Genomic DNA, 17,524 nt, shown 5'->3' on the forward strand with positions numbered 1-17,524 from the left:
AGCTTAGAACACTCCCCAAACTCTTTCTGACTCCTGTCCTTATTGGGATTTTCCTACCATCAGCCTGAGGCCTGTTATACCCTCTAGCCAACCAAGGTCTTCCCTGTGATATGTCATCACATCATTGTGATTTTCTCAATTCTTTACCTTATCCATTTTCATTTCTCATTCAGTCTTCATCACTTGGTCTTCAGCAAATAAGTGGGACCTTAAAAGGAGCCTCTAAAATGCTCATCAGATATTACCAACTGCCGTTTCTCAGTAGAGCCTTCTTTCTTGGCAATTTCTAATCACCCCTGGATTACAAAGTAGTAGCTCATAAGTTAAATTAAGCTCATAGATCTGTTTTGATGGCATGTGCTGAGTTTATTTTTCTTTGAATGCCTTCAGGTGTGGTTTTCACTTTTTGCAGGCTCTGCATGCTCCCAATACTTCCTGTATTCTTGGATCTGACCAGTTTTTTTACTTCGTACTAACTATCTAAATCTCTCCTATAACTACTTCTTGTTCTGGGAACATCTGTCAAACCATTTGTTCAAACCTTCTGAATTCTTCTTCGCCCATTTGGCTCTCCCTACCTGTTCTCTATCATTCCTGCAGGTTCCCCACCACTGCTCAATATACTGGTCCTTCTTTGGAGCCATTTTTCAGTGAACAACTTTCCTCCAATAAGACTCAACTTCTTTTTTGAGTTTGGGGAGTGGTCTAAACTAAGTCTGGAGCCAACTGTACATCAAAGGTTACTAGAGATGAAAGATGCTCTTACAAATCAAGAACAGGATCTTGAGAGCCAGCCTCAATGGAAACACAATCAACAATAGGATTCTCCTATCCCATATATGCAGGTCATATAGGCAGATCATTAATTTGACTTTCCATTAAGTCACTCTCCATTTTGAGTCCTAATATCAAAAGTCTAGGATGGTATGAGTTAAATCTTCATCTCTGTTTTTAAATGTAAAAGACCACAGAAAGAACTAAAAATAGTCCAGCCTCAATGTTTCACATGTTATTGGCTTGTTGTACAACTCTTCATTTTTAGTTTTCAAAAAAAAATTTTTCCAAGCTTTGCTTTATCTGCCTCTTGCATTTATTCATGAGGATCCATACCTACTCAATTTAAAAACACTTCTAACAGTTCTCTTAGCTCCCCAATAGGCCCTGTTTCTCCACACACTGACACAAATTTTTAGCATGGTATTATAAATCCGTTTCCTGTATTCTTTCCCAAAGATTATTTGTATTTGAAATAAAACATGTTAAAGTAGTTATAGTCAAATACAGTTTTAGTGAACAGAGTTTAATGAAAACATGGACAAAAATCTACGGTAATTTGTGCCAAATTTGCCAGTTGTGCAGAGAATTACTTGGTATGCTGGGAGCAGTATCTAGGAGCCTAACTTTACATAATTACTTTTCTACTGTTGGGCAAATAGATCAATTGTATAAAAGATTTGATCTTTAGTTATAAATAGAAGTGATGACCTCATTTATAGAGTTTAAGAGATCTGGTATATTTTATTGACATGCACAGAATCTACATAAACCCATATATGGTTTTTGGTTTTTAACTTTATAGGAAATCAATGTGTTGACAGTTGCATTAGTCAACCAAGACCGAGAGAATAATATTGAGAAAAGAAGCCAAGGCTTAAAATCAGAGAAAGAAGCTCTGCTAATAGGTAAGGAAATTCTGTTGTCTTCATCTGTTCTCTTAAATAATTATTAGTAATTAACTTAATATGTTAGTTATTAACTTATTAATTTAAACAACATTGCCTTCTGGTAAAAGATGAGATTAATTTCGTCAAGATTATATTACATACATTTCAAATTAGTGGCATACAGACTAATGGGGGTTTTGCCTTTCTGTAACTGTATATATTAACTGATTGTCAGACATAAAACTGAGTTCAAGAAGACACTAATTTGCATCTCATGTGTCACAAATCTGAATTTCAAATTTTGGGTGTGCCACTTCCAACTGGAGGCCAGGTTGCATCTAGTTCCAAACCAAGCCATATCCCCAGGCTCAAGAGCAGCTTTGAACCCTGAGATTAAACTCTGAGCCCCTTAGCAGAGGCCACACCCCAAAGTCACCCCCAAGGCTAGACCTGCAATGCTGACAAATAGGGCCATGCAGGGTACTGATGCTAAGCTAATCCAGGACAGTTGGCTCCAGGCTTCCCTGTCCAAATTTGGATCCTTTTGTCCAGGATGAGCAAAAGAAGCATCCTTAGTAGATCCAGATGTCGTACTTCTTTTCACAAGGAAGAATTCTTGATGAGAATGTGCCGGCAGTGTGCGTGGAAGCCCGTCTTAGATGCCTGTATGTTTAAGGCTGTATTTGAAGCCCTCAAATTCAGAGAAAGGCAAGCCACCACCCTCATGCTGTGATGCACAGAACTGATTCAAGCTGCACCTCGGCACTGACCCCAGCGTGGGGTTGCCAGGTGAGACTGGCTCCGTGGTGGCATGGTTAAGACTGAATGAGGCCAATGTACGTGCAAGACAAATTGTTCTTCAGCAGTTCATTATCTGGCAGAAATAGTGCCTGGTTGCTTTTTTTTTTTTTTTTTTTTTTTTTTTTTTTTTTTTTTTTTTTTTTTTGAGACAGGGTCTCACTCTGTCACCCAGGCTGGAGTGCAATGGCATGATCTCGGCTCACCACCACCTCTGCCTGCCGGGTTCAAGTGATTCTCGTGCCTCAGCCTCCCTAGTGGCTGGGATTACAGGTGCGCACCACCACACCCAGCTAATTTTGTATTTTTAGTAGAGACGGAGTTTTGCCAAGTTGGCCAGGCCGGTCTCAAACTCCTGACCTCAGATGATCCACCCGCCTTGGCCTCCCAAAGTGCTGAGATTACAGGCGTGAGCCACCATGCCTGGTCCCTGGTTGCATTTTGTAAATACTGCATGTGCTCACCTAAAAATGACAGGTACAACAGGGCCTAGAGAAGCTGGCACAGGAGGAATTAAATTCAAAAGATAGTCCAGAGTCCATCCATCATATATAGATTTTTCAACTACAGGGTTATTGAATATGACATTAACTTAGAGATACTCCGAGGAAAACCAATTATTTTTTTTTGCTCTGATGATATACAGCTGTAATAACATGCCATGCACGAGTCTCAGAAGACATGCTGATGTGCTGTCAGTTCCAGGAACCCAAAATGAACCCATATGTAGTTGGTAACTGGATTTTTCTTCTATTGGAAAACATGTCTAACTCTGACAACTGTTTCTCTGTCACTCGGTGTGACCAAGGTGTAATTTTTCCCTATGTTTTTAGGGTATGAACAAAGCAATTAATGATCTGCAGTAAACTTTTCCCTCTTGGTTTAAGTGGGAATAATTCTGTCCACTGAAGGTTAAAAAAATGGGAACCGATCTCTATTTTCTTTATTTCCTTCCTTTCACTAGAGATTGCTGCTGCTTTTATGTTTTAATTGGAGAACACAGTTCATTTACAATGTTTTCTAAGTAGTTATTAGGTTTTATTTATATATGTGCACACATACATGTACTTTTTTCAGTTGGCTACTTCAAATATTTTTAAATGATGTGCTTTATATGTGGTACCTTAATGGGAATAAGTAGGAAGATTACATTTGTAACATGCTATGCCTGCTGATGTCTTTGATATCACAAAAAATATATCAAATTAGTTAATTCAAGTGTGTTAGAAAGAAAAATATTAGTAAGTCAGGATCTCCAATAAAAAGCATACACAACCAACACTAAACTTTCCAAGACTTTTCCCCTCACTGTTGGTCTTTTGAACTAGTTGACCAATATTAGCATTTGAAGTTAGGAGCAGAGCAAAAGAGAAACAGGGGGTGATACTTATTTTGAATCAATATATGAGAATATTTGGGTAGAAGGGAGGCCAGAGACTTAAGTGTTTGATTAAAATAAACTTAGGAGTTTAACTTTCCCTTCAGTTATCCATTACCTTGCTACCTTTCTCGATATTTTATTTTATTCTTCTTAATGACAGTTTGACAACAGATGTGATTTCCTGGCCAAACCCACTTCCAAAACATCTATATGCTTCTACTCTTTTGTATAATCCTCCAAAAGAGGATAATCTTCCAAAGAGAGAAAAATCCTCCAAAAGAATACCACAATGGGGAAGAGTTTCCAAGACTGGCAAAATGGATCCTGCCAAAAGCTGCAGTTGCTGCCTGCCACTAAATGATCCTATCTGCTAATTGAGTTTGGTCATTCATACTTTGTAGATACCTGACTCTTGGGTCCATAAAGAGCTCCCCTGAAGCTTCTGGAATCTAGATACAGACTGTGATAGAGACAAAACTGCACTGGACCAGAATAGAGAAAAAGGATTTTCTGGTGCTGGGGCTACACTTTTCTGAAGAATTCTCATACACTGAATGATTCTAGGAGCCCTCTGGCCTTCTGGTACATCTGGAGCAGTCATAAATACTCTGCAATTCCCCTGAAGTCTTCCCCTGGAATAATTAAGTCAGTAGAGAGGACACAATAGTCATGCTCTAGGCCAGCCTAGAAGGCCAAGGATACAGCAGAAAATCTCCCACAACTTGGAAACATTAATTGGCAAAAATCTTCATCACATCTGCATGCTTATAGTGTATGCTGTATGCCAATATAGTCAGATGATCAGTGCCCTCTTGGGGCACATAAATGTTATATAAGAAATGCACACTGGCACAAAGCATTCCCTGGAAGACAAAGGGAGTGAGAAAAAAGCTCTTCAAATGGATTCCATCTACAGAGAGAATACAACGGAGGCTAGAGCTTCCTAAACAATGAGCAATTCTAGTTACGTATAATTATTTGTGACACTGATTTGTCTGGGCAAAAGGGTATATTCTGTCCAGACATTCTCATGACCATTGTATAAAACTAGAGTCTTTATTTCAAGGCATAAAGTTGGTACTTATTAGAGAGGATCCGTGGGATTTCACTGACATTATTTGGAATTTTGCAGATCTGGATCCTGAGTATTGTTAGAATTCGACCATTCTGACGGACTTTCTTCTTGACAATTAATGGGTCTTCCAATTCAACTAAAGATAGGCCCCTGGAAAATATTTTATTATTGTGATTTCTGGGCTGTTCGTTTTGTAATCAATTTTTGTGGAGACAGGTTGACATACAATTGGACCTTAGGGAATTCTATTTTTATGGGAGCATTGCAGGGTAGCAATTTATGTTTCATAATGCTATAGTAACCACACATAAGGTCAGCCTGACATTGCTCAATGTCTATGCCAGAACTCCTAGTTCATTTCACATATGGCCTACATGTTGGATTGGCATACACTGAAGTTGTTTGGGATAGAATGAGTCATTACTTTTGGTTTGAGGCCAATTTTTGGAGTTGCGTTTGGCTGGATATTATGAAGGAAAAATGGATCAAATTTTTTTGTTGATAAGCTACTAGTTCTGCAGAAAACTGAGAGTATAACTCTCTGGGTCCATATCACTCCATCTTCTCTTGCTTTTTATAATAATTCCAACACAATAGATTTCAATCCCAGCAGCTCTGATTGGCATCCTGTTGATGATAGTCATTGTAAATACTATCCAGATACAGTCAGAAACTTCTCCACAACTTTTAACTGTAACAAAGCAGCTTTTCTCTAAAACCTCCCTGGTCCCCTGAGAACTGTCCTCAGGTTGACAATGACTGGGCAAACTTCATTACATATCCTGAGTCCTCTGCAGATCAGGACATACACATCATTTCCATCACAGTCACCATCTTACACATGCACAAAACCAGAAAAAACAAGAAGCGGAATGCTCCTCCTAATGTGGGTATTAAGAAACAGCTGAATAGAATATGGAAAAACATTTTTAAAGAAGGTTAAGCAATAACTTTTTGGTGATTTCGGTGAATAAAGTTGAGGCTATATTTAGGCCGTACCTGAGAAAAGTAATCTTGGGAGTATGTTCCTCTCTGAAAACTACTGACCATAAAGAATGAGTCATTGACCTAAATCTTGTTTCCAAGGCACAAACGTCCATATCAATAAATCAACAAACATTTGTCAAGAGCCTACGATAAGAATAATCAGTCTTCGTTGTGGAAAATAATTATCTAGGCAGCCTATTTAAAAGGCAGAATCTTTAGCCCCACGCACAGGTGTAGTGGCTCACGCCTATAATCCTAGCACCTTGGGAGGATGAGACGGGAGGACCACTTGAGCTCAGGAGTTCAAGACCAGCCTAGGCAATATAGTGAGACTCCCATCTCTTAAAAAGAAAAGTTAACTGGGCATGGTGGCATGCACCTGTAATCCCAACTACTTGGGGGGCTGAGGTGGGAGGATCTCTTGAGCCCATGAGCATCAGGCTGCAGTGAGCTGTGAGCAGCACGACTGCACAACTGCCTGGGTGATAGAGTAAGACCCTGTCAAAAAACAAAAAAAGAAAGAGACCCTGTTCATTGCAATACTAACATCTGAGGGGATACTAAAGCAGGCCTATCTGGTACTATGTTTTGAGAAACGCTGGCCTGGTTTATGCTAACCCATGCATTAGCTGATAGTAGAAAGATGATCTTCCCTCAAGAAGTTCATAGATCGTGAGAAAGAACGCAGTTAATTACAATGAACTGTGGTTTGTACTAAAATCAGAGACACAGAGAAGGGGCTACTTATGCCACAGATGCCTTGTCAGAAGAAAGGACAGCTGAGCTAGTCCTAAAGGATGAAGAGGTTTTCGCTGGATGGATAAAGAAGTTGTTAAGGGCATTTCAGGTACCAGGAACAACTTACTAAGAGGCCCAAATACAGTCTGAGGGGTTTAATGGAAAAAATAAGACAGACAAATATTACAAAATAAAACTAACCAACCAACCATACAAGATCAGGTTTTGTACTCACCAAGTAAGTGGAACAAACTGCTTTTTTGGAAAATTAAGGCTTTTTAGAATCCCAAGGCACTGAGAAGCATCAGCCCAAACCACAAGTGTTTGATCAGTTTCGTACAGTTTTTCTCCACTTCCCATATGTGCTTCATCACTCTGCAGCTGCCCACAGACAACTGTCCCCCTCATGGCTTACTAGGAGACCCAGATTTCACGTGGCTTTTTTCCCGCTGATTCTCCAGTTCAACATCCATGGAGCCTTTATATAGGCGTCAACATGAAACAAGACTATTTCAGGCTGGTTTATGGTCAGGCCTCTGGTGATTCCCAGCAAGATATGACTGTGTCTAGGGACACAGCTGTTCATCTGCAGAGCCAAGGTCTCTGGAAAGCCCCAAGGTGTCCCTCTATCCCAGTGAGCTGATAAGCCCAGGGTCTTTTGAAGCTTCCTAGGAGACTATCAACCAGTGTGGGTGTACAGAAAGCTAATCTCAGCCAGAACTTTAGAACCTGACACAGAGAGTTTGGAATAAAAACTCCAAGCAGCCTGGGGGAAGAGGGGAGTATATTCTAGAAAGATTCCATTTCTCATTCCACTCAAAGAGAATAATAATGTGCTGACCAAACTGAATGCACAAAGTGATAGTTTATTCTTATCGGGTAACCAATATAATTAAACTATATCAGGGCTAACCTATCCCACTCCCATCTTTTGCATAAGGATGCAAAGGAGAAACCATAATACCTAATGATCTCTAAGCAGCCCTGAGTGGTGGGGGAGTGGGAGGGGTCCTAAATATTTGTGGATTGAGGCATTTCATCCACTGGGTAATCTAAGGCAAATCACTTACCCAAACCACTGTGATAAGTGTGTAAGCCCTCATATTGTATAAAATTAGGAGGTTTGATTAGATGGTCTTTTTCAACTCAATTCTCTAATATATAAGGACTATTAGGAAAGCTGCATTGCCCCTTAGTGATCTTATATGTAAGTAGAGGCTCATGTGCATCAATATATAAACATGAACTCTACTATCTTATACCTTTATAACAAACAAGCAGGAAAATCTGTCTTGACACCATGACCTCTTTCCACCAACAGTCCATTTCCTGCCCCTGTCCAAAGCAGGATTCCTCAATGCACTATGCTTACAGTCACGATTCCCTCCCTCCCCGCTCTCTCCAGCCTACTCTAGTCTGGCTTGCATCCTCACACCAAAATCATTCTTTTCCGCATTGCCAGAGAATTTTATGTCACCAATTTCTCAACTCTGTCCACCTGGCAGCTACTTTACGTGGTTGACTACTCACATCTTCCGGAAATACTTCCTTCTCTCCGCCATCATGATGCCACACTTTCTTATTGATCACACCCTCTCAGAGTCCTCTGATGCGTTTTCTTCAGCTTACCTCTAAATTTTGGGCTTCTTCAGGCTTCAGTCTTGAGGCCCCTTCTCTACCTAGGTAATCTCAATGAATACTTTGGCTTCAAATCCCTTTTTGTTGCCATTGCAAATTTATACCATCTCCAGCTGCCATTTAATATTCTTCATTTAAATGCTAATGCACATCTCAAGTTTAATGAGGACAAAACAGAACTCCTGATTCCCCTTTTTCCTGCCCTAATATGCTCCTGCCCCAATATTCTCATCTGAGAAAATAGTCCCACCCAGTTGCTCAAGTGAAAAGTTGTTTACTCATATTTCATTCTTGCCCAGCCTCACTGCTCACACCAGCCCCCTGGCTCTCCCTTTGGAGTCTGCTTCTCCCTTTGCAGTCCAGATCACGACTTACCACTCCAGTCTCATGCAAACACTTCTGACTGGCCTCCCAGTTCCCCTCTGCACTACTCTCCATACAGCAGCTTGAGGGAAGTTTTTAAAACATAATTCAGATCATGACAAGCACCTGCTTAGAACCACTCTTTTGGTTTCCTGCCATATTTAGAATTTAAATCTAATCCAAACTCTCACCTGGCACACAAGGTCCTGCATGATCTGGCCCCCATCTACCTCTAAACACATGCCCCCCTCCAGCCCAGTGTATTCTGCCAGCTCACTTCCACCTCAGGGCCTTTGCACTATCTGTAGCCTGTACCTGGAATGGTCTCCCCCAGGCTTTCCATGGCTGGCTCCTTCTCGTCTCACACTTGAGAAGGTCTGCTTTCTCAGGGAGAGGCTTTCACATAATCACTGTGTTAGTCCATTCTCATGCTGCTGATAAAGACGTATCCAAGACTGGGTATTTTATAAAGAAAAAGAGGTTTAATGGACTTATAGTTCCACAGGGCTGGGGAGGCTTCACAATCCTGGCAGAAGGTGGAAGGCAAAAGGCACATCTTACACGGCAGCAAACAAGAGAGAAGTGAGAACCAAGTGAAAGAAGTTTCCCCTTATAAAACCATCAGATCTCGTGAGACTTATTCACTAGCATGAGAGCAGTATGGGGGAAACTGCCTCTATGATTCAGTTATCTCCCACCGAGTCCCTCCCACAACATGTGGGAATTATGGGAGCTATAATTCAATGAGATTTGGGTGGGGACATAGCCAAACCACATCAATTGCTTTGTGTAAGGTAGCAGTCCAGCAAGCTGCAGGTTGCTCTCTCTCCTGTCCTCTTCCCTGATGTGTTTTCTTCATTGTGCTAAGCACTATCTAAAAATTTTTATTTTTCATCTTTGTGTTTATTATCTGTGTTGCTCCCCTAGAATAAAAGTTCCACAGACCAGCCCCTTACCTATCTTATACAATGCTGTGCCTCTAGCACCTTGCCACCTCCTGGCTGCTAAGTGTTTCAAGTATTAAAATAAGTGATGAAGCAGTACAAATCTGGCACTATTTGGTTAATTTCAATACTGCATCCTTAGTCTTAGTGAGGCCCAATAATGAAAATACACTAGATGGTTTTGATGAGAGAAACTCAGAGTGCTTTTGGGTAGACAATTTAAATGTGCCTTCCTAACGAGGTTTGCCACAGGCATCTAGAGCTAGTTAGTTTCTCTTTCTAAAGTAGTTTTTTAAGATTCTGAGATGTGCAAAAAGCCCAACAAGTACTGACAACCTCCTTTGCTCTTTTAAAAAACTTTTTAAATTAGGCACTTAAAATGTTTTTTTCCACTTTTGGAAACCCATTCTCAAATATGGAGGCCTTCTACATCTCCATGGAAACAAGCAAGTCCAATTGTTGAGCCATGCCCTTGGAGATCCACCAGTTCAGTAACAGCTAAATCCCCCACCCTCCATTCCTTAGTGTTCCTTTTACCACAAGCCTTTAGGTCCATTCCAGAGGATCATAAAATAGTCTCCATTTTCCAGGTTCGTGGTATTTTTCATTAACTTTTGAGTTACAGTCATCCTTTTTCTATCCCCAGGGAATGTCCCAGTTCCTTTAAAAAAAAAAAAAGCTGCAAAGAGGCTTTACTTGTTTATTTAGAAAGATCCCCTCAAATGAACCTGATCCAAAATCACAGGGCCTAGAAGCATTTTCTCAAGTGGCATGACTGATGCTTCTGTGGTGCTACAGGGATGGACAGATGCAGGAGTGGGAGGTGGGCTGAGGAGAGGCAAGGTACCGGGGAGGATAATGACTCATGCTTTCCTTTCTGCTGTGTCTCTAACAACACTGGATAATTGGGTTGTCATCCACAGGAAAAGCTTGGGAAGCCTATTTGTGACTGCCTGCCTTGGCTCTACATATATCTAGTGGCAACTGCTGAACTCTCATAAGGAAAAGCTAATGGCTTCTTAATATCAGCTACCACAGAGATGGTTCTGAATACCCTCCTAAAAGAATACTCAAGTCCACATCAGGATTTCTAATCTGATTTTAGAATCTGATTTTCCCCTTAGTTATGAGCAAAATAGTTTCAATGAAAATTTTCCTTGCTCAAAACATCCAAGTTACTCCATCCTTCTAAATCCATGACAGGACGGGTTAAGAATAAGAATTTCCAGGCCAGGCACGGTGGCTCAAGCCTATAATCCCAGCACTTTGGGAGGCTGAGACAGGTGGATCACGAGGTCAGGAGATCGAGACCATCCTGGCTAACACGGTGAAACCCCGTCTCTACTAAAAAATACAAAAAAAGTAGCCGGGCGAGGTGGCGGGCGCCTGTAGTCCCAGCTACTCGGGAGGCTGAGGCAGGAGAATGGCGGGAACCCGGGAGGCGGAGCTTGCAGTGAGCTGAGATCGGGCCACTGCACTCCAGCCTGGGTGACAGAGCGAGACTCTGTCTCAAAAAAAAAAAAAAGAATACGAATTTTCAGTGAATAATACCTCAAAGTTACCTGGTTTTTGAAAGATCTCTTACTACTTGTAGAAATGTTTAAGGTTCTTATTTATTCCCATTTATCAATAATAGACTAATAGAATTTTTAAACAAGTATACTGGCGATTTCCAGTTCTGGCAAATGAATACATTCAACATACACCTCTTACGAATGTGTACTATGTTGTGTGGACATGGAACCAGAACACACAAAGACCAAGAGCACAGCTCCTTGGGCTGCAGACCCAGATTGGGGGTGAGAGAGAGCAGACAGTGGAGGAGCAAATCCGTGTTCACAGAGGGTGCCAACTTCACAGAGGCAACAAAAGGGGCTACTCTAGGTCCTCCCATTTCTGGTGTCGCTAAATGACCCATGTCAACACTTTATCTCCTAGGCTAAGGGTTATCAACCTCCCCCCAACCCACCCCATCCTCCTCTGACTTGTTCTATTCATCCTACTAAAGGCATTTATGTTGATAACCATACACCCATGGACATTTGCAAAAGGCTGTAGGTTATGCAGGAGATTTTGGAGACTCTCTGGCCAGGGGGGATATTAAATATGAAAAATGTTGTTATCTGTTTGCCTGGGGTAGTTTACTTAAGACTGCTCAAGTCTTATGCCCTCTTTCCCCATGGGAGACTTATACACCCTTGTCACCCCAAAGGCTGCAGTGCCACTGCCACTCGCTGTCTTAGCCCTGCTGCGTAAGTGGATTTCCACCCAAGGAATGCTGCTCCCCACCTTGCAGCAGCCCTCACCTCCCTGGGAGAACCCCGTGATAGAGAAGGAGAAAAAAGCTTCTGGCTAGGAGCACCCCCTCACCTGCTCACAAAGCCAAAGCTGATTCTTCCTTCTCCCTCCCCTGTCCTTCTCCTGCCCATCACTTGTGGGAGGCTCTCTGTGGAAAGCAGTGGCCATAGTACCTGGGATGGTCAGTGAAAGCCCCACTCACCATCCTGAAACACGGGATTCCCTCTCCACAAACTGTGATTCAGCCCTTACTCTTTCATTCAAAAAATAGAAGGACTAAGTTCTAGTATTTGATAGTACAGTAGGGAAATTACAGTTAACAGTAATTTACTGTATACTTCAGAATAGCTAGAAGAAAAGATTTGGGATGTTCTCAACACAAAGAAATGATAAATGTCTGAGGTGATGGCCATGTACATTACCCTGATTTTATCATTACACGTTGTGTACAGGTATCAAAATATGCCACGTACCCCAAAAATATGTACAAATATTATATACCAATTAAATTTTTTTAAAATAAAAAAGGAAATGCAAATGAAAATAGTTGTTTTTAAATAGTTCTACTATATTCTAATTTTTTGAAAGACATCACTCATGAGCTTTTATATTTTAACTCTTATTAGTAATAGAATTACTTACAATGCCACTTCACCAGAATTGAGCATTTCGGACACAGGGAAGTAGCTGCCAGGTCTCTAAAATTAAAATATAAGTAAATAAATAAGGGGAGGGGACAACACAATGCTGCCCGAGTACATTAAAAGTGGCTATTTTTCCACTTAAAGATATTTTTGTAAGTACCATCATTGCCTTCTACCATTGCCATTATTTCAAAAAAAGGACATTTTGACAAGAAAAAAGGAAGAATATAACCTCAGAATGAAATGGTAATTCTTTGTATCTCAGGAAGAACAGGTCAGTCTTTAAAAACAGATATTCTACCTTTACAGGGAAATGTGGGCATTGTTCCTACCTCCCCATCTCACCATCAGCCTCTAGCAGCCCTGGAAAAGCAGCGTTCTGAGGATAGGTCTTGGAGAGTCCCTTTGGTTCTCTGTTCTCAGCCTGAGGATGAACTGGGAACTTTTCTTTAAAAACTTGACACTCATCCCATAGCATCAGGGAGCCATGAAACCCTATGGCAGATCAATCCACGGTCACCTACAAATACAGGATGACGTAGTACAAGAATGCTGTGTGCACCTGTGCCCACCCAGATGGCATTTCATACAGGTGAGGGTCTGTCCTGGCTGCCAAGCATGAAGGCTCACAAAAAACAGAACATGAAGGCTTACTTTCAGATGTAATTCATCTTGAAACCTGTGAAACCTGTTTAACAGAAAGCTAAAAACTATCAGTCTGAGGACAACTTTTCTTTTTTTTCTTTTTCAACTTTTATTTTAGAATCCAGGGGTACACGTGCAGGATTGTTACAGAGGTCTATTGCATGACTCTGAGGTTTGGGGTATGACTGAACTCATCCCCCTAGTAATGGCATAATCCCTAATAGGTAGATTCTCAGCCCTTTCTCTTGTCCCTCTCTCCCACCTCTAGCAGTTCCCAGTGTCTACTGTTCTCCTCCTTATGTCCATGAGTACCCACTCTTAAGCTCCCACTTATAAGAACATGCAATATTTGGTTTTATTTCTGCATTAGTTCACTTAGGATAATGGCCTCCAGGTGCATCAATGTTGCTGCAAAGGGCATGATTTCATTCTTTTTTATGGCTGCATAGTATTCCATGGTTCGTACCACATTTTCTTTATGCAAATGAATTTTCTTTATTCATCATTCTACCACTGATGGGCACCTGAGATGATTCCATGTTTTTGCTATTGTGGATAACAAGTGCACAGCTTCTTAACAAAAAGCAGTCTGCAGTCTATGGAGTTGACTTCCTCGTGTTCACTATTTTGATTTTAGATCCAGGAGCAGGGAGAAGAGGAAGGTACTGCTTTTTACTTCATTCCTGACATCAACATCCAGCTCTTCATTTGTCAGTACAATGTTGACAGCTGATTTTCACGATGGAAAAGCCTTATAATTTATAATCAAACTGCAGCAAAACCATCCATTCCCAGACCTTTTAAAATGATCTTGTAAATTACAGCAGCAAGAAGGGGAGAAAGAGCTGGCTCCTTTTAAACAAGAGCGACAACCAGGAAGAACAGCAAATGTTTCAGGAAGAATTTGGGCTTCCTTCAATGGCAGTTGGGGGAAATATAGATTAAATACTTTTCATAACTAGCAACTGTAATTATCAGGAAAATTTGAGGCAGTGTGATTTCTGACACAGTTGTATGAGCCATTTTCATACTGCAAAGTCCACTGAGGGAAAGAAAAGATAATTTTATCCTTCCAATAACTATAATTTTATATTGGTAAATCAAGCATAAAATTGGTAGTTGAAATGCTTCCAGGAGTCTTTGTTTTGAAATACCTTTATTCAGCTGTATATTATCTCAGAGTCTAGCTTTCCTAACTACTATCATTCCAGGAGATAAAGTGTTCTGTTTACCATGTTACTCTTACTGCCTTCAGAATGTGCTATTATTGAATGCTTGTTGAGCGCTGCTAGAAATGGCAAGACCATAACTCAGCCTGCCAAAACAGTCACTGGGGTTAGATAGCATTATTTAATGGAGACTCTCATTTGCCTCTGAATAATTTCCAATGTTTGCCTTTTTAATTCAGGTATCATATCAACCTTTCTTCACGTCCATCCTTTTGGAGCCAACATAGAATATCTTTGGTCATACATGCAGCAGCTGGACTCCAAGGTAAATTATTTTGCTCGAGTGAACTTTCATTGCTAAAATTTAGCATGTTGACTGCTGGCTGCAGGCAGACTCTGCATGAACTGCGCTAGGGCTGTAGCAGCCTATGGGGGTTGATCAGCCCTTTTCTTTTGCAAGGACCTCAGTTTTTGGCAGATTGTTCTCTCCTTTTTGCTTGCTTTTGTCTTTGTAAAAAGAAGAGCAGTTATCCAAAATGACAATGACTTTTAGCAGATGCCAAATTAATTTGGAAAGGTTATGAGATACTTAAAAATACAGGTTCACCTGAAAGTTCCCAAAATAAGGGTGAAATCAGGTGAGTGTGGCTAATAGGGCGTCATCCTCAGACCATACTATTGTAGGATTCCATGTTCTAGACTTCACGCAATCGAGGAAAAATCATCCCAAATAACATAAAGATCTGATACGACTCAAGAAAGCTGTATTAATGGCTGTTTTCCAGCATTGTTCTCTAAGTAGAAAAAAAGTGACTGCAAAATTCTTCTCAGCTGTGCCCCTCCAGGCTCACATCCAGAGCCAGACATCACTCCTCACCTCCCTGAAGCTCAGCTTTTCCCATCCACAAATCAGCTGTACTCCTATCCCCTTGCAGTATCGGTGTGCTCAAAGAGACAAAAAGAATGTGATTTATTAATGTGTCAAATTCATGTGAACAATGGGAGGGGCCCTGACAAAATAAAACATCATCATTAACCAATACTAGGGAAGCCCAGGAGCGGGGTGGACACAAAAGCAAAACAGACAAACTAGAGAAGCCAGCTAGTCGCCTGTCAAATTTCTGGTCATGAAGGAAAATGGAAAAAAGTAAGAAGGTCCTCCATAGAGCACAGCAAAATGCATGGGATTGGTACGACCAGACCAGCAGCCTGCAGTGCTGTGTCCCTGAACAGATACAGATACCTCATGCTAAATTTTCAATGGCTAGCATGCACCAAATGACTACCTTGTGTTCTTATTTTGATTCAAATAATCTTCCCAATACATGATCCCAAAAGCGTTTAACCTCTTCAATAAATCTAACACTTCCCCTTTGAGAGGAATCTTTTCAGTTATACAGATCCATGCCTTTCATGACCCGGTAGAACAAAACAGGGTGAAAGGAGTTAGAGAATTTTAAAATTCTGGAGGTTCAGAATCATCCATTTGTTTCTCTGTGGTTTCCTCTCACATGCACAGGGAAGAGAAAGCATTCATGTTAAATTCAGATGAAATGAGAAGGACTTGCTGCAGTGTTCCTTTGTTGTCATATAGATTTGAAGGATTTCTCTGCTGTTGTTTCCTCTTTACTGGTATCATTGTTCCTTAATATCACCGCCACCTTTGCCTGGAGGATTAAACGAAACACTGCTGCTTGCACCAATGTGTTTGGCAAAGAATAGGCCCTTAAGAAATGAATCCTATTGTTGCTACCATCCTTCCCTTGTATTGTTGACATTTCTGTTCTCCCCTTTCTGGAAGTCCCAAGTGGGAAGCCTTTGTTGAGAAGCAGTTGTTGTTTTAGTAGAAGCTGAAATGGCCAAGAATCCACTTGTTGTTTATCGAAGAATTTCAGGACTCTTTGTTTCCTCCACTCCATCATCGCAGGCTGACAATCTATGATGATCACCAGTGAAGTGTGTATGCCTGCGTGTGTGTGTGTGTGTGTGTGTAAAATCATCTCCTGGGAATGGGCAGGGAGGGATCGATAAGTAATGAATTGATTTGTTTTGGCTGGGGTTGGGGGCCGGGGAATGGTGGAAGCTCTTGTTCTATTCTTATCCTCAGGGCTCAGGTAAGATTTGTGATGTTCCCTTACCAGTCTCTGAGGAGAGAGAATTCACATGCCTGGTCCCTGGCCATTAGATGATGGGCCTTTCTGGATGGGATTCAGTCAAGGGAAGTGCATCTCATCACAGACTGGTACTTTTATTTTAGAAGATGAAGAAAGTATTTCCCTTACAGAGGAAACACACGAGGTGTCCCCTGCCTACCCCCAGATAGTCCTCCATCTTCTGATTGAAATGCCCACTAGAGCTGTCAGGTTCCTCCTGATGCCTGGGGTAGAAAGTATATTGAAAAAGAACTCCAAAACTGCTGGGCACCAGGGATCAGACCACATGCTCCTTCTATTCCAGTGAGGCTGAGAGGATAGACCTTTTAATCCAGACAGCAAAATCCAATGCCCACCCTGTACTGATGAGAACAGGGAAAGCAGGCTTAACCCAGTCCTGTAATGTCACTGTCATTAGGATTTCCCCCAAGGCTACATATGGGCATAAGAATGACTAGGAATGGAAGAAATTAATTTAAATTATGCTGGGCATGTACATTGCACATGGCTTCCTAAAACCATGTAGCCCAACAATAAGCTATCTTCCAGTTAAATATTATTCCTGCTCTTCATATTTGCATATTTTTCTCTTCTTGGCCTTTTCTAAATTACCCACTCTCATTCACCCTGTTCTTTCATATCAGAAATACTTGAAAAACAAAGATTCATTCAGAGGAAGACAGGGTAAGGGCTGGGGGGTGGGCATGGCTTCTGAAGCTTTGCTGAGTCAAAAATCTTGCCCAGAGCACAGCAGGCAAACTGTTTAAAATAAGCAGCCCTATCATGAAAATGGTTTCTATCAATACATAGAATCTACCATGTCAGCCCCAGGGCCCATCAAGTCCAACCTCTTGTCTGTCCGAAGCAGCCCAGAAGACACATTTGACTGGAGCATTAGCAGATGAAGACTTCTTACAGTCAAGAGGAGGGTTCGTCTGCTCTTCCCTGTTTATGTATCCTTTAGGAGATGAAGGCCCAGTTTTCCAAGCGTGTCTGGTTGCCCCTCTACACACCTGCAGCCTCTTCC

General features: G+C 41.3%; 1 protein-coding gene and 1 long non-coding RNA gene across 12 annotated transcripts in view; one reads left to right on the forward strand and one right to left on the reverse strand.

The window, feature by feature from the left end:
* The window catches only part of ENOX1 (ecto-NOX disulfide-thiol exchanger 1), a 566,136-nt gene that overhangs the window by 541,397 nt on the left and 7,215 nt on the right, over nt 1–17,524 (forward strand). For all 11 annotated transcript variants that reach the window (XM_023187381.2, XM_023187382.2, XM_023187388.2 and 8 more), the window contains 2 exons: nt 1,580–1,682; nt 14,584–14,669. In XM_023187381.2, the coding sequence (XP_023043149.1) occupies nt 1,580–1,682; nt 14,584–14,669 (189 nt within the window). The remainder of the gene's footprint in view (nt 1–1,579; nt 1,683–14,583; nt 14,670–17,524) is intronic.
* Nucleotides 1–17,524, reverse strand: part of LOC111523072 — a 128,141-nt gene that overhangs the window by 70,028 nt on the left and 40,589 nt on the right. The gene's annotated exons all lie outside the window — the stretch shown is intronic.

This window comes from Piliocolobus tephrosceles, chromosome X, assembly GCF_002776525.5.
Source record: "Piliocolobus tephrosceles isolate RC106 chromosome X, ASM277652v3, whole genome shotgun sequence".
In the NCBI taxonomy this organism is placed as follows: Eukaryota; Metazoa; Chordata; class Mammalia; order Primates; family Cercopithecidae; genus Piliocolobus; species Piliocolobus tephrosceles.